General features: G+C 40.6%; 1 protein-coding gene across 3 annotated transcripts in view; it reads right to left on the bottom strand.

Annotated features, from left to right (window-relative positions):
* The window catches only part of VPS13A (vacuolar protein sorting 13 homolog A), a 130,286-nt gene extending 119,681 nt beyond the window's left edge, over positions 1–10,605 (bottom strand). For all 3 annotated transcript variants that reach the window (XM_087957833.1, XM_087957835.1, XM_087957836.1), the window contains exon 1: positions 10,110–10,605. In XM_087957833.1, the coding sequence (XP_087813959.1) occupies positions 10,110–10,209 (100 nt within the window). In that variant the 5' untranslated portion in view covers positions 10,210–10,605. The remainder of the gene's footprint in view (positions 1–10,109) is intronic.
* Between the last annotated feature and the right edge of the window lie 11,642 nt (positions 10,606–22,247).

Genomic DNA, 22,247 nt, shown 5'->3' with positions numbered 1-22,247 from the left:
AAACTTTATTTACAACATTTCTAAGTTAGAAATACCACTTATTAGAATTCTAACAATTTTAACGGAAATCTAGCAAAGTAAAAAAAAATGCAGTACTTCAGACTAAGATTGCAAATTTATTTTTTTAATATAAATTTTATTGGGTTTTCACAAAAACATAATACAAATAAAACATCTTTTTTTGAGAAAAGCATGATTCCGTGTTATCACTTCTTCATACAGACACAAACTCAATTTCATATTCATCTTTGTGTTCTATTCCATATCTTAGTACTATTTTCTCCATATTTTTCCCCTGCCTTGGTTTTCTCAACTTTATTTTTAATTATCTCATATCTAAATTCAATTATATATCTTTTTCTAAGTTTCAATGTCTTTCCAATCATTATATTTAAACTTTTGTCTGTCCTGTGTCAATTTCATATTATCTTTTCTCATTAAACAAATTTTCCCATGTAGTTACTAATTGGAGTATGACACCTTTTAAATTTATCCATTCAACTCTTATTTAAACTTCAATTTATGCCTTTAAAATTATAACATTCAATATAGTACATAACTTCCAATCGAATTCTGCTTGGTACATTCTTAAAATACACACTATGTTTTATATATGTTTTATATGTGTGTGTGTGTGTGTGTGTGTGTGTGTATTCTGAGGTTCTCGCGGGTATTTGTATGTGGATCTTTGGTTATTCGGGTTTTCTCCCGCGTAAGATTGGAAGTATCTAGGCAACGTTTCGATGAAGTCTCATTCATCATCTTCAGGCTTGTGTCTTCTGCTCTGTGCTTCTCAGAGTAATGTGAGCTTGCAGCTGCTTCTTCCTTTTAACTGCTAGTGGGGGTGTGACTTGATTGGGGGGGGGTGTGTTCTCATTGGTTGGGGGTTTGGCTGTGTTCTGATTGGTTGGGGGGTTGGCCGTGTTCTGTTCAGGTGGGAGCTTGGTTGTGCTCAGGTTAGTCTTAGTTGCTGGGGGATTTGAGCTGGTGAGCTGTGATCCTGCTGTTTGGCTTCGGGTTCGTGGTTGTGCCGCATCTTCATGGTGGGTGTCAGTTCGCTTCATGTATGGCTCGGAGGGGTTTGAAGCGGGTAGTGATGCAGCTGCAGTGCAGCTTCTGGTCCGTGGTCGTGTCTCATCTTCTGTGTGTGTGTGAGTCTGCTTTCTACGTGGAAGTGTGGTGGTAGCATCTTGTGTGGCCCTTGTGGGTGTGGGTCTGGTGTCAGTTCACTTCATGTATGGCTCGGAGGGGTTTGAAGCGGGTAGTGATGCAGCTGCAGTGCGAAAGAAAAAAAAATCCTTTCCCTTCCCTCTCTCCTTTGCTGCTTCAAAGTTTTCTTTGGGAACAATGTTATTTTTTATAGTTCAAATTCCAGGGTACCTTACGTTGTTGCTTTTTCAGTTTAACCCGGTCAACCAAAACTTTCTCTTCTTATCTTCCTCCTGAACATTCTTTTCCGGTCGAGTTCTTCTTTGAGGTGGCCATTTCTGACCATCGCTGCAACCGCCTTCGGGAAAGGGAGTAATGGCTAGCTGAGGAGGAGAGATGTGGCTCTCCTCAACCCTGCTGGCGGTCTCCCCCCTCTTCACCACCTCTTCACCACCTCTACAGGATGGCTTAGCCCCAAATCCAGCCGGCTCGGGGCGCTCCAGCGGCGAGCATGGATCAAAACTGCGCATGATCGCAGATTTTGGTCCGTCACCGAAGAAGCTCAAACAGGAAGTCCTAAGATTGCAAATTTACGTTGTCATATTTATGAATCAGCACACAACCCTTTGGTATTCCTTATGGTCAAAATTTCCTGACCTTGAAAAAAGCCAGCCTCAGGAGCCAATAAAAGGGAAGAAAGGGGAAATAGATCAAATCTTTCTACATCAAGACCTCAACTCCAGTATATAAACTAGAAGACATTTTGCAATCAGCTGCAAAGTTTACAGATTCAATTAAGCTGCTGCAATTTCAGCAAACATAATTATGTTGCCAGCTTGCTCAAACCAAACTACGCATTACACAAGAGTTCCAGGAATATTATTATACCAGAATGTATATGTGAAATATAGCAATATGCAGCTAGAAGTTATGTGTAGTTGCATTATAATCTTGGGGAGAACATGCAGAGAAGAGTGAGGCCTTACTTCCTGGATTTCTTTGAATTGAGACCTAAAAGTCCCCATCCATCACTGGACCTCAGTACATATAAACTTTTTTTTTCTTTTTCTGATGAGGTTGCCAAGGTATTGCTATTTACCAAGATATAACACCAGAAGGACTATAAATTAATGATTAAGAACATATTTTGTTTAAAAATATGTTCTGATAAAGTTAACAATTCAGCATAGCATGTTAAGAAATATTTTCACTTAAAAATACATCCTATAGATTTTTATCCTTCATAATGCAAGTAACAGAGTTAAATTTATTACATGCATCTTCTTCAATAGTTATACATAGGATCCAGAGCATTCAGATTTGGTCCAATGACTTTTCCATTGTCCTTTTCAGCCTTTTACTACTGAACAATGACACTGCCAACTATTTTTATTGAAATAAAGGTTAAAAGTTATAGGAATATGTTTAGTAAGTATATATATAAAATTAGAGGAAATACTAAGAAAATTTCAACAGTCTAAAGAACATATAGCAATTTTTATAAACTGCTAACAAGTTTTAGCAAAAAACAAAAAGTCATGTTCTTTAGGACTGCACCTGTGAGAGTACACCTAAATCTGTTTGCATTCACAATCTCAGCATACAGTCACAAACATAAGCACACACAACCATCTACCCATATATTATATGTGCACACATAATTTATATGTATTTTTATATAAACAGTATTTTCATATAAATTGCCATCCCTCATGCTCCAAAAATAGAATGATTTTCAGTTTCTTTACCAAGAGGAAAAGAGAATTGAAGAGCTTTTTGTTTTCTTCCAGCAAAAAAGAAAATCAGTTTTACATTGGCTAGCAATTTTCAGTAGGATGATTGCCTTTTGCTTCCGTTCTAATGGAAGGTCATCTCATACATAGTTTTCTGAGCAGCTGACTGATGGGCAGATGGATGGAACTTCAGGTTCCATGGAACACAGTACTGGCACTTTCCAAGGGCCGGGTGCAGTTCTCAGGCAATGAACTGCATCTTTGAAGAGAACTGCCCACGTAAAACCATTCTGTATCTACTTCTGGATAATCACACATGCATACATAAAAATCACTTCCTGAATTCACTGAAAAAATATCCAAACAAAGCCTATATATAGACAGTAATGCCTTCAATAAAGTCAACTAAAAGTCAGAGAATGAGAAATACTTTGAATTCTTTATCTAGCTGAGCACAGGAGTTGGCACATTATTAAAATCACAACTTCTGTAACTCTTTAAGTTTTAAGATGAAGTGCAGACTTAAATTAGCTTCAGCTAGCTGTTAAGCTGGTTTCATGTTGCACTCAGATGCCAGGACAAATCACCTTGGTTGTTGTCACATTTGTAATAAGGCCAGGAAATAGAAATTATATAGTTGTCTTATCTATATAGTGATAAGTGGATATAAGAAAGAAAAAATAATACAAAAGTGTTGATCTTCACATAAAATAACCTGGAGAATAATTTTAGACAGGCACTTAGTGATCTAGCAAGTAATAGCAAGAGTAGTATATATTTATATATTAGAAAAATATGTATATGTATATATTAGAAAAACTTGTGTGCTTTTTATTGTCATTTACTAATGATCATAATTTAATTTTCACTAAAGTTTAACATTTTTTTCTGATCCACTTAGTATAATATTATGCCCCATTTATATTGCATCTTCATAATATACACTGCTCAAAAAAATAAAGGGAACACAAAAATAAGACATCCTAGATCTGAATGAATGAAATATTCTTACTAAATACTTTGTTCATTACTTAGTTGAATGTGCTGACAACAAAATCACACAAAAATGATCAATGGAAATCAAATTTAGCAACCCATGGAGATCTGGATTTGGAGTTACACTCAAAATGAAAGTGAAAAAAAACACTACAGGCTGATCCAACTTTGATGTAATGTCCTTAAAGCAAGTCAAAATGAGGCTCAGTAGTGTGAGTGGCCTCCACGTGCCTGTATGACCTCCCTACAACGTTTGGGCATGCTCCTGATGAGGTGGCGGATGGTCTCCTGAGGGATCTCCTCCCACACCTGGACTAAAGCATCCCCCAACTCCTGGACAGTCTGTGGGGCAACGTGGCGTTGGGGGATGGAGCGAGACATGATGTCCCAGATGTGCTCAATTGGATTCAGGTCTGGGGAACGGGCGGGCCAGTCCATAGCATCAATGCCTTCGTCTTGCAGGAACTGCTGACACACTCCAGCCACATGAGGTCTAGCATTGTCTTGCACTAGGAGGAACCCAGGGCCAACCGCACCAGCATATCCTCTCACAAGGGGTCTGAGGATCTCATCTCGGTACCTAATGGCAGTCAGGCTACCTTATGGCGAGCACATGGAGGGCTGTGCGGCCCCCCAAAGAAATGCCACCCCACACCATTACTGACCCACTGCCAAACTGGTCATGCTGGAGGATGTTGCAGGCAGCAGAACGTTCTCCACAGCATCTCCAGACCCTGTCACGTCTGTCACATGTGCTCAGTGTGAACCTGCTTTCATCTGTGAAAAGCACATCGGCCAGTGGCAAATTTGCCAATCTTGGTATTTTCTGGCAAATGCCAAACGTCCTGCACGGTGTTGGGCTGTAAGCACAACCCCCACCTGTGGACGTCGGGCCCTCATATCACCCTCATGGAGTCTGTTTCTGACCGTTTGAGCAGCCACATGCACATTTGTGGCCCGCTGGAGGTCATTTTGCAGGGCTCTGGCAGTGCTCCTCCTGTCCCTCCTTGCACAAAGACGGAGGTAGCGGTCCTGATGTTGGGTTGTTGCCCTCCTACGGCCTCCTCCATGTCTCCTGATGTACTGGCCTGTCTCCTGGTAGCGCCTCCATGCTCTGGGCACTACGCTGACAGACACAGCAAACCTTCTTGCCACAGCTCGCATTGATGTGCCATCCTGGATGAGCTGCACTACCTGAGCCACTTGTGTGGGTTGTAGACTCCGTCTCATGTTACCATTAGAGTGAAAGCACCGCCAGCATTCAAAAGTGACCAAACCATCAGCCAGAAAGCATAGGAACTCAGAAGTGGTCTGTGGTCACCACCTGCAGAACCACTTCTTTATTGGGGATGTCTTGCTAACTGCCTCTGCTTTCCACCTGTTGTCTATTCCATTTGCACAACAGCATGTGAAATTGATTATCAGTCAGCGTTGCTACCTAAGTGGACAGTTTGATTTCACAGAAGTGTGATTGACTTGGAGTTACATTGTGTTGTTTAAGTGTTCCCTTTATTTTTTTGAGCAGTGTATGAAACTGTTTGCTGGCTACTTTCTCTCACATGAAAATCACAACAAAAATGATGGAAAACATGAACCATGGAATAATTAATTAGTCAAGGAGTGAAAGTAAGAAAATCAATGAGACATTCACAGAAAGAGCTATAAGGTCCTCTTAAAGGCTACATGAACAAGACCAAGTAAAATCCTTGAGATGAAACATCAGTAGAACATTCAGTTGTATCAACCATATTTATCAACTACAATGATACTCCAGAAAAGATGAGCTCATCTAACATTAGGTGATGGAAAAGTTCGAGTAAGTGTGGGCAAGTATTAAAATACAGAGATAATGAAAACGTATGATGCAAAATTCTATTGCATAATCAAGTTATGTAGTTGAAATGTATTGCAATGGATTAAACTTATGTTTTCAGGCAACTCAGTAGAGGAAAAAATCTTTAATTTAACTGAAATGTAACCACCTTCTTCCTTATCCTTCCCCACTAAACAGATTTTTTTCCTTCTCCTTATATTGGGCATCTTGTTCCTCCATACTGTAAATACTGTAAATGTTGACAGATGAAAAGCAAACACAATGGTGGAACAAGTCTCTTATTTTTGGTATCCTCCATTGGAGAGACAATTGAAGTAGGAAACAATTGTTGGTGCCACATACTGTATGAAAATTATTATAGTGAAAGGACACGGTAACCAGTCATGGGGCCAACTCAAATGTGTTTCTTAGCTAGATCTTGAACCAATTGTTGCACTTACCAAACTAATATCTACCTGAAAATGTCAGGTTTAGAATTTAGGACTTTATGAATAAAAGTATAGGCTCTATCACTGAGTTTCACTATCTTTCCCACACATACACAGAAAAGGGTAAAAAATCTGTTAGAAAACATAGGCAAAACTACTACTACCTTTCAAACTCCAAGATAAGTGCTGTATTTGAGCTAATCCCCTAACCAATGATTAATATGTAATGCTGGTATATTTATAGTTGCATGGATTTTCTTACTGGTATTTCAACCACTCTAAATTTAAGCAGCATCTACAGTACAATATATCCTAACCACAAATAACACCATTAGTATTAGGTATGTTTCTCTAGTCTTCTCTTTTTTTCTATTCTCTTACTTCCAATACTATTTATAATAGAAAAGGTAGCTTGCTCCTTTCCCTGTGCTCTGTTCAACTAAGATGCTCTTTGAAATATTTATTGTTGATATTAGTTTGCAAAATATATACACTATCTAAGAACAGGTAGAAGATGCATTTCATATATCCTTAAATCACTAGTTAATATCAGGAGCTAAATAAGTTGTCTATAACAGGGGTCCCCAACCACCGGTCCGCGGACCGGTACCGGTCCGTGGAACAAGTCCTACCGGGCGCTGGTTTGTTGGCGCCGCCATCTTTTTATGAAAAGTGCTTCCGGTGAGCTTTTCCGGGTAGAAAGCTCACCGGAAGCACTTTTTCATCAAAAAGATGGCGGCGTCCAGCTGATGCCGGTACCAGGCATGGGCGCCCAGCTGATGCCGGTACCGGGCTGCAGCATAAAAAAGGTTGGGGATCACTGGTCTATAACATACGGAAAGAAAAAACACCAAGTTGTTTTTTTAAAGATTTAATATGCATAAATATCAGCATTCTAAGAGCTAAGAATATTTCACTATCTTCCGCACAGCAAATTTAAATTCCTCTCTTCCTCTCAACCAAATGAATGAAAAAAATGTTTTTCAATGTAGGTAGTCCTTGAGTTAACAACAGTTCATTTAGTGACCATTTGAAGTTACAACAGAATTGAAAAGAATGACCTATGACCATTTTTCACACTTACAAACAGTTATAGAATCTCCATGGTCATATGATCAAAATTCAGGCGCTTGGCAACGGAATCATATTTATGATGGCTGCAGTGTCCCAGGGTCGTGTGATCACCTTTTGTAACTTTCTGACAAGCAACGTCAATGGGGAAGCTAAAATTCACTTAACAACCTTGTTACTAACTTAACTGCAGTGATTCACTTAACTGTATCAAGAAAAGTCATAAAATGGGGCAAAGCTCACTTAACAAATGTCTCATTTAGCAACAGAAATGTTGGGATCAATTGTGGTTGTAAGTTGAGAACTACTTGTACTTTAATGCCGGGCTGTATGTAGGGCAGAATAGGTTATCAGAGTAGGATACATATCACACATCTAGAGCATTAGCAAATAAAACTACTTTGAAAGCACTCATGTTATCCTTAAATTAGTCTGCTCACTATATGCATTGTATCAAAAATATGTTCATTTCAAGTGCAATCAAATCAAACACTAGTTTTCTAAGGAACATTTCCAGAAATTGAAATATTTAAGTGAACTTCAATAACTTGGATTATCTAGTCACAGCATTTATTTCCTATTCCCTCTGTAATTATTTTGGACCAAAAAAGACAAAATTGATCAAATCAACAGCCTATCATCAGAAAATATTTAACTCATCTACGGATTATCAACCAAAGATCAAATATGCTGAACAATGCAAACAATTCACCAATTCTAAGGTATTCATATCCTAAAATACACATATATTCCACATGGTACATATTCAATTTCTTAAAGCACTTACCAAAACTACATTTGACCTGAATTACTACCTCAATAACAAATTGGAAGTTCAATGAAAGAATTGTGATTGAAAACAACTCAAATTTATTTATTTATTTATTGAATTTATATTGCTATCTATTCATTCATGGCGACTCAAGGTGGCTTACAGAATATAAAACCAATTTAAAACAATAAAACTAACAAAGAGAATCAAATAAATTGATATAGTACAATATAACAAAAATTGACACCCCACCTCCCACTCACCCCCGCCCTGACGACAGATCACATGAGCCATTTAATGGGCTCCACCCTGCTCTGGGTTCCCCAGGCCTGCTGGCAGAACCAGGTCTTCAGTGCCTTCTGGAAGAGTATTAGAGTGGGGGCCATTCTAATCTCTGGGGGAAATGATGTTCCAGAGGGAGGAAGCCACTACGGAGAAGGCCCTTCTTCTGGGCCCCACCAGATGTACCTCCCTCGGGGATGGCACTTGCAGCATTCCCTGCCTCCCAGCTCTGAGATAGATGTGACCAGCAAGACATGGTCCCTCAGATAACCTGGTCCCAACTGCAGGGAGATACAGGTAGTCCTCAACTTACAACCACAACTGAGCCTAAAATTTCTGTTATTAAGTGAGACATTTGTTAAGTCAGCTTTGCCCTACTTTATGACTTTTTTTGCCATAGTTGTAAAGTGAATTACTGCAGTTGATAAGTTAGCAAAGTAAATCTGGTTTCCCTGTTGACTTTGTCAGATTACAAAAGGTAATCACATGACTTTGAGACATAGCAACGGTCATAAATATGAACCAATTGCCAAGCAACTGAATTTTGATCACATGATCACGGGGATGCTGCAAAGATCATAACTATGAAAAACACCATTCAATGACATAACTTTGAAGAGTCACTAAACTGTTATAAGCTGAGGACTACCTGTATTAGGTATAACACACAAATAAAAGTGATTTCTATCATTATTCTTGAATGACAATCAAACAAAATTGTCACTGCAAGATTTTCTGTCCCAGTGCCTACACTCTGGAAAAGCAATCCGCAGGCTCCCATTCTACAAGGAACCTAAAAGTCTTTTGTCTATGGAGATTCTCAATCATCCAGGTTATAGTTGTCCCAAAGGTGCTTTTTCAAGAGGCAACTGGACTTTCTGGTTTTTCTTTTCTTTCTTTTTTTTGAAGACGTTTCGGTTCTCCTCCAAGAAGCTTCTTCAGCTCTGAAGAACCTACTTGGATGAGAAGCAAAACGTCTTCAAATAAAGAAAAAAGAAAAATCAGAAGGTCCAGTTCCCTTTTGAAAACATGGTCCACTCCCAGGATTGGAGTTTGATTATCTGTTGACTTTCTGCAAGGGAATGACTTTTTATTTCGGTTGCACATAGTTGCATCTTTTGGTTTTCTTTATGTAAGTTTCCAAGTGTCATTCCCGAGTCAGACACCTTCTACAATTATGAAATAAATGAACATGTTGCTCATGCATATCAGCGAAGCCGCGTATGATTAGGCAAAGGCCACAGCATTAAGTTCATGCAATACTTAGATTCCCACATCCACCCAAAAAAGTCACCTTAAACAGAACGAGAGGCACAGTACGCGGAAATACACCGTTTTTACAGCTCGTTTAACATAACTGCCTCTTTATTCTCCACCACACCGCGAAAAGGCCTTAACTTTCTCTCTTACAGTCTCCCTTTAAAGGAGATTCCCTCCCCACCCGCACCAAAAAAAAACAACGAAGAGCAAACACGGGAGAAGTCAAGGCGTGGCACGTGACAAGAAGGCCTGGCCATGTAAGGAAGGAAAACAACAGCTAAGCAATTCAAGCGAGGCCGCCCGCGTTGGCTCCGGGGACACTTCGCTCGCCGGGAAAGAAGGAGAACTTGTCCCGGTTCCGTCAGTCGGGGCAGGACCGCGCTCACCTTCCCTCAGCGACACAGAACACGCGGGCGAGCAGGCGCGCCGGGAGGCTAGCGGCCGTGCCCTGCGAAGGGGAGGAGCCCCTGCCACCGCCTCCTGAAGAAAACGGGGCTTTCCGAGGTAGGGGGAGGGGGTTGGCTGCCGGACGAGGCTGAGCTCCGCTCCAACCCGGCCGGGGCCAACTTGGCCTCTGGGCTTACCTCCCCAAATGCCCAGCTGCAGCTGGGAACTATCCAGGTTCACCACATAATCGCCCAGGAACCGGTTCAGAACGTCCACCACCAGCGATTCGAACACCATCCTCGAAAGCGGGAGGACTCGCTCGCTCCCCTTTCCGCCAGTTCTAAATTGCCGCCTGACGAGGGGGGGGGAAAACAAAACAAAACAAACCCCCGCCGGGAAGTTCCCCACTCCCGCCGGCCAGTCACCCCTCTCTCTTCTCCGAACAGGGTGGCGCCACGGCCTCGGGCTTGGCTCGGCGTGTTTCCCGACTCGCCTAGCTTAAAGCGCGCAGGCGCGGAAGGGAATGTGAAGGGACCGAAAGCGAGAAGCCTTCCCCGCGCGGCGTCTGGAGGTGGCGACTCAGTGTCGCCTCAGCAGAAACCGGCGATGCCGCGCCGGGGAGGCTCGGGGCTCGCGCGCGCCTTTAACGGGTGGAAGGGCTGGGTTCTTCTTCGTCGCGCGAGACTCGCGGTTAAAACTGCTCCTCCAGATGCAGTGAGGGGGGGGGGAGGTTGAAGGGAGGGGCGGGCTGCCGTGAACCCCAAACGTTAGCGATGGAGTTGTCTTCCCCGCTTCTCGCTGGCTTTGCCCCCTTCCTTCTCCGCGGCCCGCTGTTATTAACGAACCGCGGGCGCGTGTGAACAGCTTCAGAAGAGCCGGAGGTCCTGTCCCACCTGAGCTGGGCGCACAGAGACCCTCAGCCAGTCTTGTCATGCTGTAGAAACTCAGCTGCTGCCTCCGTAAAAAAATGCACGGGAAGCTGAAATTTTGAGGCGTGATTTCTAAGGGGCAAAGAACGTCTACTTCGCTTGGGTTACTTTTCTTGTGTAAATAAGGATTGAACAGCTGTACAAAAGAGGTTGTGGATTGTAATCCTTTAATGCTGGGGCTGGGCATGAATTTGCGGCTACCTCATGGATGCAAAATGTTTTTTTTTTCTCCATAGTATTAGTATTGTTAATAGGATTTTTTAAAAACAAAAATCATCTGGATTATGATAATAACCTTAATCTTGCCCGTTGCTGGAAATCCTCCAGAAAATGCATTTTAAATTAGTAATGCTTTTTATATAGCATTAGGTGGCTGGCTAATCTGCTGGAATTAGGAGGTGCATTTTGTTGAGCATAGTTTGTGGAATTGAGACAAGTGGTTCCCAATCATTGACACACCTATCAAAAGTAGTTTAACATCATGTCCTGACTACATGTATATGTTTACCCCTAAAGTGAATTGATGTTGCCCTGATCTCATTCCCAGTAATGAGTGAAATAACTTTAATCATTAGTTGTACTAGTTTTAAAATGGTATTTTTCCCATATTATTTCAACCATAGCTACAAAGTGCAAATTAGTATTGCTTATTATGTTATTTTGAGATCAGCAACCCATTGTAGGAACAAAAATGAATTTGGGAAGTGGCACATCTCTTCGGTGTTGGCAGGCACTGGCACATCTTTCACAAGCCACATACCTTTTGCATTACTGACAACAGCAAAGGTCCAGCAACACTTGGTTTCTGGTTTTGTCAGGCCTAAAGAACCATGAACACAACACAGGGACTTCTGAACAGTTTCTTTATTGTGGCTCACCTACAATCTTGCTAGACTACAATTATCTGCAATAATTATAGCTATACTGGTAGTCTTTGATTTATGACAATTGATCCCAAAATTTATTTTGCTAAGCAAGGCAGTTAAGTGAGTTTTACCCCATTTTGTGATCTTTCTTATCACAGTTGTTAAGTGAATCATTGCAGTTGTTAAATTAGTAACATAGTTGTAAATTGAATCTGATTCCGCCATTGACTGCTTGTCCGAAGTGATCAATCCGACCCCAGGACACTGCAACCATCATAAATATGAGCCAGTTGCAAGTGTCTGAATATTGGCCATGGGATGCTGCAACGGTCATAAGTGTGAAAAATTATCATAACTCATTTCTTTCAGTGCCATTGTAACTTCATATGTCACTAAACAAATCGTAAGATGAGGACCACCTGTATTTCACAAATTGCTAGGGAAGATACAAACTTGCTCTCTTCCTGCCTACATTCCAAGCTCTACTATCTCTTTCCCCTCTGAAAAGTCTCTCCCTGCTGCAACTCCAGCTCACAGGTGGTCCTCAACTTACGACTATAATTAAGCCCAATATTTCTATTAAGTGAAAAGTTAAGTGAATTTTGCCCATTTTATGATCTTTCTTACCACTGTTGTTAAGTGAATCACTGCACTTGTGTTATTAAGTGGCTTCTTCATTGACTTTGCCTTGTCAGAAGGTTGCAAAAGGTGATCATATGACCTCGGGAAACTGCAACTATCATAAATTTAGTTTCCAAGTATCCAAATTTTGATCACATGACCATGGGAATGCTGCATTGGTCATAACTGTGAAAAATGGTCATAAGTCACTTTTTCAATACCATTGTAACTTTGAACTGTCACTATATGAACTGTTAATAAGTCAAAGACATTCCACTTCAGGCTGTGTTCCTACAACATGATCTAGCTTCCATGAGAAGTTGGCAATCATTTTGTCACCTTCCTTCGACCCCAAGTCTTAGAAAGGCAGCACAACTGCCATTATTGTGCTTGCTTCTGACCTGCCCTTATGCTATTTGTATCTGTAGCTGGCAGATAAAGGCTTGTGGTTTATAGGCTGTGGGTTTGGCAGCTGGGTTTTGCTTTGGTGGGGGATGATCTTTTACTATCTGGATACTATTGGGCTTTTCTGTGAGGGAGAACCATTTGTTGGAAAATGAGTTCATTTTTTGCTTCAAATGATTAATCTGGTAGTTGCTTTGGTCTGATTCTGGATTATATGGTTTTGATACTGAAATCTGTACAGTGGTCAGTAACATGGCAATAGGGACAGTTACCAACATCTGGGTCTAGAAACCTGAAATAAAAATTACCTCTTATTTAATGTAAGTAAAATAGTTGCTGAAATTGTCTGACTTCTGGAGAAGCTAAGCAAGAAACTGCAAGAATAGACTTCCAAGTCTGCTAAATAGCATGCCAAATCCCATTAGCCTTCCATAACGCTGTAAAAATCCAGCCCATTAAATGAGCCCATTCTCTTATGCAAGTGAGTGTTTCTTATACCCAATGTCAGTTATGAGCTGTATTTTTTAATTGATTCTATTTAACTTTTGACTTGTTTTTTTATTCTTTATTAAACTTCACACACAACCCAAATCCTGACAAAGCTACATTTATTTGGGCCTCCCAGATCAAATGTAGAATTTTAATAGTATTAGCTACAGATAATCAAGAGTTGGAAGGGATCTTGTAGGTCAACTAGTCCAACCCCCCGCCCAAGCTGGAGACCCTACACCATTTCTGACAAATGAAAGTCCAATCTCTTCTTGAAAGTCTCAAGTGATGGCGCTCCCACAACTTCTGAGGGCAAGCTGTTCCATTGGTTGATTGTTCTCACTGTCAGAAAGTTTCTCCTTGTTTCCAGATTAAATCTCTGTTCAGTTTCCATCCATTATTCCTTGTCTAGCCTACAGGCGCTTTAGAAAATAGCTTGGCCCCTTCCTCCCTGTGGCAGCCCCTCAAATGTTGGAAGACTGCTATCATGTCTTCCCTGGTCCTTTTCTTTACTAGACTAGCCAAGCCCAGTTCCTGCAACCGTTTGTTGTATGTTTTAGCCTCCAGTCCCCTAATCATCCTGGTTGCTCTTCTCTGTACTTTTTCTAGAGTCTCAACATCTTTTTTATAATGTGGTGACCAAAACTGGATGCAGTACTCTAGGTGTGGTCTTACTAAGGCTTTATAGAGTGGTATTAGTACTTCCCTTGATCTTGACTGTATCCCTCTGTTAATACAATTTAGGATTGCATTAGCTTTTTTGGCGGCGGCTGCACACTGCTGGCTCATATTTAGCTGGTTGTCCACTAAGACTCCAAGATCCCTCTCACAGTTACTGCTATTGAGCCTGGTTTCACCCAGTCTATATGTGTACTTTTGGTTTTTCTTGCCTAAGTGTAGGACTTTACTTTTATTATGTTTTATTGTGTATTATGTTTCCCCATTTGAAGCTCATGTGCTGGAGGTCTTCTTGGACTCTCCACAACTATTCAAAAAGCAGATGGAAGCTTTGGCCCTTTGAACATGTACATTTATGACACCAGTTGTGCCCTTTCCTAGATCAGGAGGCCTGTCAGGCAGGCAGTCATACCCTTTCACTCTCACAATTGCATTACTGTAATGCACTTTATGTGACACTGCCCTAGAAGAGCATCCAGAATGGACAAGAATAAACTACAGTGGGTAGTGATGAGGGATATTATAATCATGCTAACTGTAGTTGGCTTCCAGGTGCAGTTTAAAGTGCTGGTTATTCCTCTTAATACCCTTCATGGTGTGGGGCCTGGCTATCTAAGGTCCTACTTATCTTCAATTGTCTCTGCCCATCTGGTATAGTCCACCAGGATTGGTAGTCTCCAGGTCCCAGTAATTGAATGTCAGTTTAAGGGATACTGGAAATGTGCATATTTTGTTGCAATTTCTGCCTCTAGGCACAATCTCTCTCCCTCAACACCCCCCACCATGTGTGCCATTTTTAAATATGCAATTCTGATAATAGGGTATACATATAAATACAGTTTGACAAAGATCAAATTATACAGATAAATTAGTTACAAAGAAGTATTGGGTTTTTTTTAATGTGAAGGCGAACATGAGAACATCAATAAACATCAATTTTCTAATAGATTCTGGTGCAAAACAGATAGAATCGTATGAGAAATGGAGTCTTGTAGAAAAAAAGTAGAATTATATAGGCTACAGATGTGGTTGTTTGAACTTCCTTTGGGTATATAATATTCATTCTGAATTGGAAGAGTTATATTTTCTTTTTAATTTAGTTATGGATGCTTAAGCATAGAAAGCTATATAGGTACTTGTCAGGATGAACAGCTTTCTACAGAATATTGTAGAGATTCCATGTTGTTTTTGAAGGTCTGTGACTAGAACATTTTTTTTACATTTCAGAATGTGATTTCAGTGAAGTTTTTATATTGTCCATATAAAAAGGAGCTCTTTAAAAAATAACTTAATTAGGACAACTTTAATTCTAAACATTGTACTATATCCAAAGTTTTAAAAAATTAATGATATATTGAATGTTTATTTTAAAATATAGCTAAGAATTGTAAGTTCTAATTATATGTCCTTTTTAAGATGATCTAATAAGATGAGGAGATTGATTTCTATTTGTAGTAAGCAGCTTAAATTCCAAAGCTAATGCATAAATAGCTCAAGTTCCAGAGTCACTGTACACATTCTATTAACTTCAGTAGTGTAAATGTAGATAATTTTTAGGATTGTAATTAAGTTATATACATAGAATATAAAACTTGGGGCCAGTTTCATATGCTTGTAAATGTATGCTTATCAAAAAAAAGAGGAACTTCATGAATTGCTTTTCTCTTGTTTCTTTAGAGTTTTGAGAAATACAATCTTCTATGGAATTATTCTTGTGCGTAGAAAATTAGGATAAAAAATAATAATTCAAGGTTTACACATGAATAAAGGTGGGTTATTAATATCATTAATATTAAAATTAATGATTGTAAGCCATCACAAGTTTCCTGTGGTAAGAGAGGTAGCCAATATATATTGGGGTGTATGTGGTGTGTATAACACACACACACAGAGACACACACACACAGAGAGACAGAGATTTATACTGAATACTAGAAATATATTTTATTAGAAGTAACTTCTTGCTTTCCCACCTTAACCCAGACAGACCCTATTCTTCCTTTCTACTATTTCTATTTCTATCATGGAAACAGGGAAATGACAGAGTCAGATATGAAGAAGCTTTATTGACTTAGTTTTCACTGAGCAGTCTTGACATTAACATCAAGACAGCATTGATTATTTCTTCCAGAATGAATATAGATGTAGTATTTCCAAATAAAACTACCTGATCATGTGGAATTTGTGGCTTTGATCATTACTTTATGATTGCGTTACCCTGGAGGACACTAGAACTACCTTGGGAGAAGTAAATTGAGGATAATTACATACAGCTATAATGGGTTCTATGTGTGCTTTTACATTAATTTATTTCTCTAAACAAGGTTTCACACAGTAGTGGAGCAGATGGGCAGTTTCTTTTCTGTGAAATGATGAATCCTTGCAATTAAAGCCCACACAGTAAAGCAACTCACCTTGTCTTAAAACAATTAGCCAGATAACTGATTTTAGCATGATTATAAGCTTCTTTAAAATGAGAACAGTATGAAAACATTAAAAAAAGAATGGAGATGATTTCCATAAAAAATAGAGGCAGCAGTTGTCATTGGTAGGAGAGATGAAATGTATCTAAATTATGCATTTATTATTTTAATATTTATTATGCTGCAAGCCAGCTAGAGTTGTTTGAAATGAGACAGGTGACAAATACATTTAATAAATAAAATAAACCAATTTATAATGCTGTGCATTCATGCTGTCCATTTAATGTATGACTTTAAATTAAATTAAAATTAAAATATTAAAATTATTGTACCAGGTTAACAGCCCTAGTAGGCACACCAGACCAAGAAAACAATTCGACAGGATACTAAAACCACTTTTATTGAGATTGGCTATAAAAACAGACTCTTGTGAGTCTGATTATGCTCTACCTCTTCCCCTTTCTTATAACTCAGTGAATTGTCTGTCAGCCATTTATGAGTGCTATCCGGGTACAATTAAAAATTGCTATAAAGCCCTTCTTGAAATAGGACCATGCTATTTGCAGGACCACCTGTCTCCAATTACTTCTACTAATCTAATTCAGTGGACAGATATATACCAGGTCCCATCACTCAAATAATATCACGTGATAATAATCAAAAGACGTGGTTTTTTGGTTGCTGTGTTTACTGGAGAACAAAAGTTTTTCCTCCAAGGCATGAATCGTTCCAATCCCCTCTGCCTTTTGAGAATTTGTTTTTTGTCCCAGTCCCAGGCACAGAATCAGGAGATTTTGTTGGTGGTTTCTGATAGTTTGAAACTCTCTGAAGTTATTACTCTATAGGGAGTAAGGAAGATGACCTTGACAGAGATATGCAAGTTTTGTAACCTGGGAGATAATGAGTGACAGATATTTTAAGTTTGTCACAGACAGATAACTCTCCTGAAGGCCATTCCTTGTCAACCACTGCAGAGGCTCCACCCCACCCCTCACCATTACCAAAGTTTGTAATAGTTGCTAACAGTTCCTCACAGAGATGGAAGGACTTACAAATACCTAGAATGGAGGAATGGATGAAAAAGCTAATGGAATTGGCTGAGATGGCTTAATCAGATGACTAGTCTGATTAAATAAAATATTTTGGCTAACTTTATTGCTACTTGGAAATCATTGTTCAACTGCTTTATAGAAACTTAATGACATTTTTAGGATTTGACAATTAGAACTGCTTATGATTATAGAAAATTATTTAATATTATTGAATTAAGAGGAAGAGATTAATGTGTTTTATATCTGTATCTGTACCAAAGAAAGTTGGAAGTTATTTTCTCTCCTTTCTTTTTCTTTCCCCTTGTAGTCCTGATTTTGTCTTTTCTTTAACTTTCCCTAATCCCTTTTACTTTTTTATTTATTTGGATTTTATTTTTTGCTGAAATTTAATGCTTTTTTTTAAATACTTGCCAACAGTTCAAGTAATTCTATTTCTTCCACAGTCTCCATCTTAGCTACTGACTCAAAAATATACAGCCATTCAGACTCTAAAGCCAATCCCAAACATCTATTTTATCCTGTTTCAGATTTTAAGTTCATAGTTATTAGGTGCAAAAAGCTGTAATATAGTATTTTGTTTGAAGCTGAATAGATAGCAAATGAGGAAAGAAATGTAAGATACTTCCTTGTCTCTTGGAAAGAAAGCTTACCTGTTTCACGGTTAGCAGGATCATACAGAAAAAAATGCAAAATCCAGTCCAAGGTTCAGAGAGCCAAGCTAGTTCATCAGCACCCAAAGGCCAGAGTTGTTGGGTTGTTGTTTTTTTTACATGAGCAGGATACACAGGAACAGTACATTAGGGCAGAAAAATCAGTTGTTTCCAACAGAGAAACATGCTTTAGGCCTGCCTTTTATATCAGGCTGCAGCTAGCAATCTTTAAGATTGTTGCTTCTTTGCTTGGTAAGGAACCTCATTGAGCATCTTTGTTCTCTCTGCTCTTCTTGCCAAATCCAATTGCTTACAATAGTCTGACTGTTCCAGCTGTTCTGATGATACTTGGGTTTGATCATCCTCAGACAACTCCTGGCTGGTGTGTGCGGTTTTGCTCCGCATATGGAAGGCTTCTCACTGGGTGGTCGAATGCATCAAGAAAGACACTAACGCAAGTTCTATCTTGGGTGAGCTGCCCCGATCAGGGTTTGGGGAACTCCTTTTATTGGGAACACACAAAGGGGGTGAGTTTATCCAATCATTATGTTACATGCGTAGGAATGTTAGTGGATGCATCGCATCTTCCAATAACCATGCCATGGTAAATTTAAACTAGCAAACCAAACTGCATTCCAGTTAACTGCCCTTGTGACGTGTTTTATGGTCTTGTTCCTGGTGTCTGTTTTCAGCCTACGTGAGACCTAGCATGCACCGGAACCATTGAGGTTGCTCACGTGAGGCTTGGCACACAATGGATTTGGCCCATTACAGCATCTCCTCTGTTTTAGTTTTATATGGAGGAATTTCTTCTGGATCTTCATCACTACCCATGCAAAAACTTGTGCGAGCGCACGCATCAGGGTCTTCTGAGGGTATGACTTTGTACAGAGGTTCTTTTTCCCAGAGGGCATTAACCTGTGCAATGGCACGCTTTTCAGCTAATAAAGACAGACTATTGGAGATGGTACGAACAAATATTGGTAATACACATGGAAGAATAACGCATCCTGCAGCAATCATACCTATGAGAGCTACTATGGCTTGTAATCCTGGTAGTTTAGGGAACCAAGAACTAAAAATATTCTTAAAATCAATACCTTGCCATACTTGATTAGGATTGTAGGTTAATTGTCGCATCTCAGTTGTTAATTGTGCTACTACTTTGCCAACTTTGTCAATTTGAAGACAACAGTTCGTAAGATTGAACCTACCACATACCCCTCCTTCTTTGGCTAGTATGTAGTCTAAAGCTAAACGATTTTGGTAGACAGCTGTGCGTAATTTGTCCGTAGCAGTTGCTAGAGTGTTTAGAGCCTTGTCTATACGTTGTCCTGCTAAATCTAAAACAGCTTGTAAACGCATAATTCTATTAATCATGTATATGGGGGTTCTGTACCCCCAGGAGCCGTCTTGGGCCCAACTAGCAATGCTGAAGGTGCAGACGATTCTTTCTGAGGTCCAGGTGTCCCCTTCATATTCTGATTGACAGGGGAAACCTGCAAAGGTATTATCGGTGTCTCTTTTCTTGTGGGATAATGTATCATACACAGGGATGCCCAGTTCTTGCTTGATGGAGATCGGTAGGAGGAAAAAGGAAGGTCTTATCCACCCCAATACACATGACCCTTGCCAATCTGCTGGAAGGGACGGATAGGCTAGGTTACCACAAATCCAATACATGTTATTTGGAGCTGTCCAAATTTGAGAGGATGTTGTGTCATAGAGATAAGGTAGGAGAGAGGTGTTGAATTTGGCAGGTGTGGTGGTAGCATTGTCAGGTGCTGTCCAAGTCTGGTAGGAGTTATCCCATGTACCTAAGCAAAGGAGGTGTCCTACTGGAGTGGATCCATTTCGGGAAAAACAGTTTCTACCAATTAAGTTAGTGGTAATTGTCCAGATAAGTGGATCGGAAGCTATTCTAGCTGTTATGTTTCCTACAGAAGACATGTTATTAAACAGAGATGGCGAGGCTTCTAAGGCTTGCCATGGCCATTGTTCTCCTGTGGTAGTTCCCCCACAGACAAAACAATTGGTTACTGCAAGTTGTTTTGCAATTTTTTCTGCCATATCCATGAACAAGTTTTTTGCAATAATGCTGGTATCAGGGGCTTTTTCTAATTTCCTTAAATTATTATATACTGACCAGCCTAATGATGTTTCCTCGCTTCATAAATTATTTCAGTTTTTATGGTAATGTAAGTATTTGGGTCTATTCCTGTGCCATCAATCCCTATACCATAAGTTTCCAAGGCAGGGTGTTGCCTGGAGATAGTGATTTCTACCTTATTGTCTGTGGTAGACCCTGATATTCGTTTGAAATGTGACAGATGATTGCAACCTGAGTACCCTCCCCCGGTATAATCACAGACACAAGACCAACCCGAGCACTCAATGGAACCTCCACAAGGGGTCCAGTGGTTGGGGTTCCCCATGGCCCAGTTAATGGGTGTATGACACAAGTATTTATGATTGTGAGCGTACGTTGATTTCCAGTCATCCGACCCACATGAATGTCCCCCTGGTTTAGAACAAGCAACACAAACATCAAAGATTAAAACAATTGGGTTAATACCGTCCTTGAGCACGGTGGTGTGGTTTAGGTAATAAAGTTTTCCTTCCCCTTCAGGATCGGATCTGCCAGAGGTTTTTGGAAGTCCTGCCCATAAGGTGATGTTGAGACGTACAGCTGCCTTGGGATCGTAGCAAATGGTTTTTGAGTTCATCTTGCATAGATGGTACATGGTCCCATTGTTTTGGCAAGTTTTTCCCGTAGGAAGGCACTTCTGCGGTTGTTGGGTATGGTAGATGAGAGTTATTTGAGTGGATCCTGCCTGCGTGGTTTTGGTCAGGCAGGGGGTGCAACCATCTGATGCGCTGGCAGAGTTCTGCGATCTCTTAATTCGATGTAGAAAGGGGTGGCCTGAGCATAAATGTCAGGCTGACTTGCGAATTGTCTGTGATAATGACGAGATGAACGGGGTCTAAGGACTGTCCAGGATTCATAAATGTTGCTTATGGAATCATAGAGGCGTCGACCGGAGCAATAATAGGTGGTGGCAGTGGGGCGAAGTATGAGGAGTGTAGTTCGGGGGATGTTCAAAAGTGTTGATCTGGAAGGAAGCATTGCTGGAGATGTGGGGCCACGGCTTAGGGAGCGTTGACCATCTGAGGTAGGGGGGAAAGATGTCCCCAGATGCAGTGCAGGTCAGCAGGAGGGGAGTACCTGGCGTGAAGTATGTCACTCGAGATGGAATGGAGACCTTGGAGGCATGTGCAGCAAGAAAGAGGAAGAGGGTTGGCAAGGCAACGAGACGAATCATGTTGATATGTCTGCAGGTGGTGACTTTTCTACTTTGGGGTGGTATGGTCTGATGTGCCGTCCAGGAACCCACAGGACACGATCTGGAAGCTGGATAGCTGCGTAGCCACGACCCCAGGTGAGGAGAGCAGCAGGACCCTTCCAAGTAGGGTCTGGCAGTTGGCGGTAGTATACCTGTGGTTTGGGAGAATCAGGGGGGGGGGAGGAAAAATGCCGCTCTGCTGCTGTCACAGCAGGGGTGCCTGAGAGATTGAGGAAGTTGAGTGTATAAAGACAGAGATTAAGAGTGTCTTGCATCGCTGGGAGGCCAAGGGTTCTTTTCCCTTTGATCAAATGTCGTTCTAACGCTGTTTTTAGCGTCAAGTTAGCTCTCTCTGCCAGGGCTTGTCCCTGGCTGTTATGAGGAATACCAAACTTGTGGGTAATTTGCCACTTAGCACAAAATTCTGACATAGCTGTGCTAGTGTATGCAGGACCATTGTCTGTTTTTATTTCATTTGGGCGTCCCAACGATGCAAAAGTGCGAATGCAATGATTGATGACATGTTTGGAGGCTTCTCCTCTTTGCGGAGTTGCCATTATGAACCCTGAATAAGTATCAATTGTAACATGCAGATACTTCCAGGGGGCAAATGAAGGAAATTGAGTAACATCCATTTGCCATATTTCGCAGGCTTTCAACCCGCGGGGATTTACCCCTAAGGGAATGGAATGGGCTTGTTGACTACAGGTGGGGCATTGTTGCCTAATGGCTGAGGCTTCTGCCATCGTGAGGTTGAAATGTTTCATGAGAGCTTTGGTGTTTTGATGGAAATAAGAATGACTCTCCCAAGGAGTCAATGTGTGTGATGTCATGATGCCTGCAGCTGCTTGATCCACCACATCATTGCCTTCCTGGAG

Source organism: Notechis scutatus, chromosome 2 (assembly GCF_049901735.1).
Source record: "Notechis scutatus isolate UNSWTSFEM ecotype Mainland chromosome 2, rNotScu1.2, whole genome shotgun sequence".
Lineage (NCBI taxonomy): Eukaryota > Metazoa > Chordata > Lepidosauria > Squamata > Elapidae > Notechis > Notechis scutatus.
The sequence above is the reverse complement of the archived record's forward strand: the minus strand, read 5'-3'. Positions and strand labels throughout refer to the sequence as shown.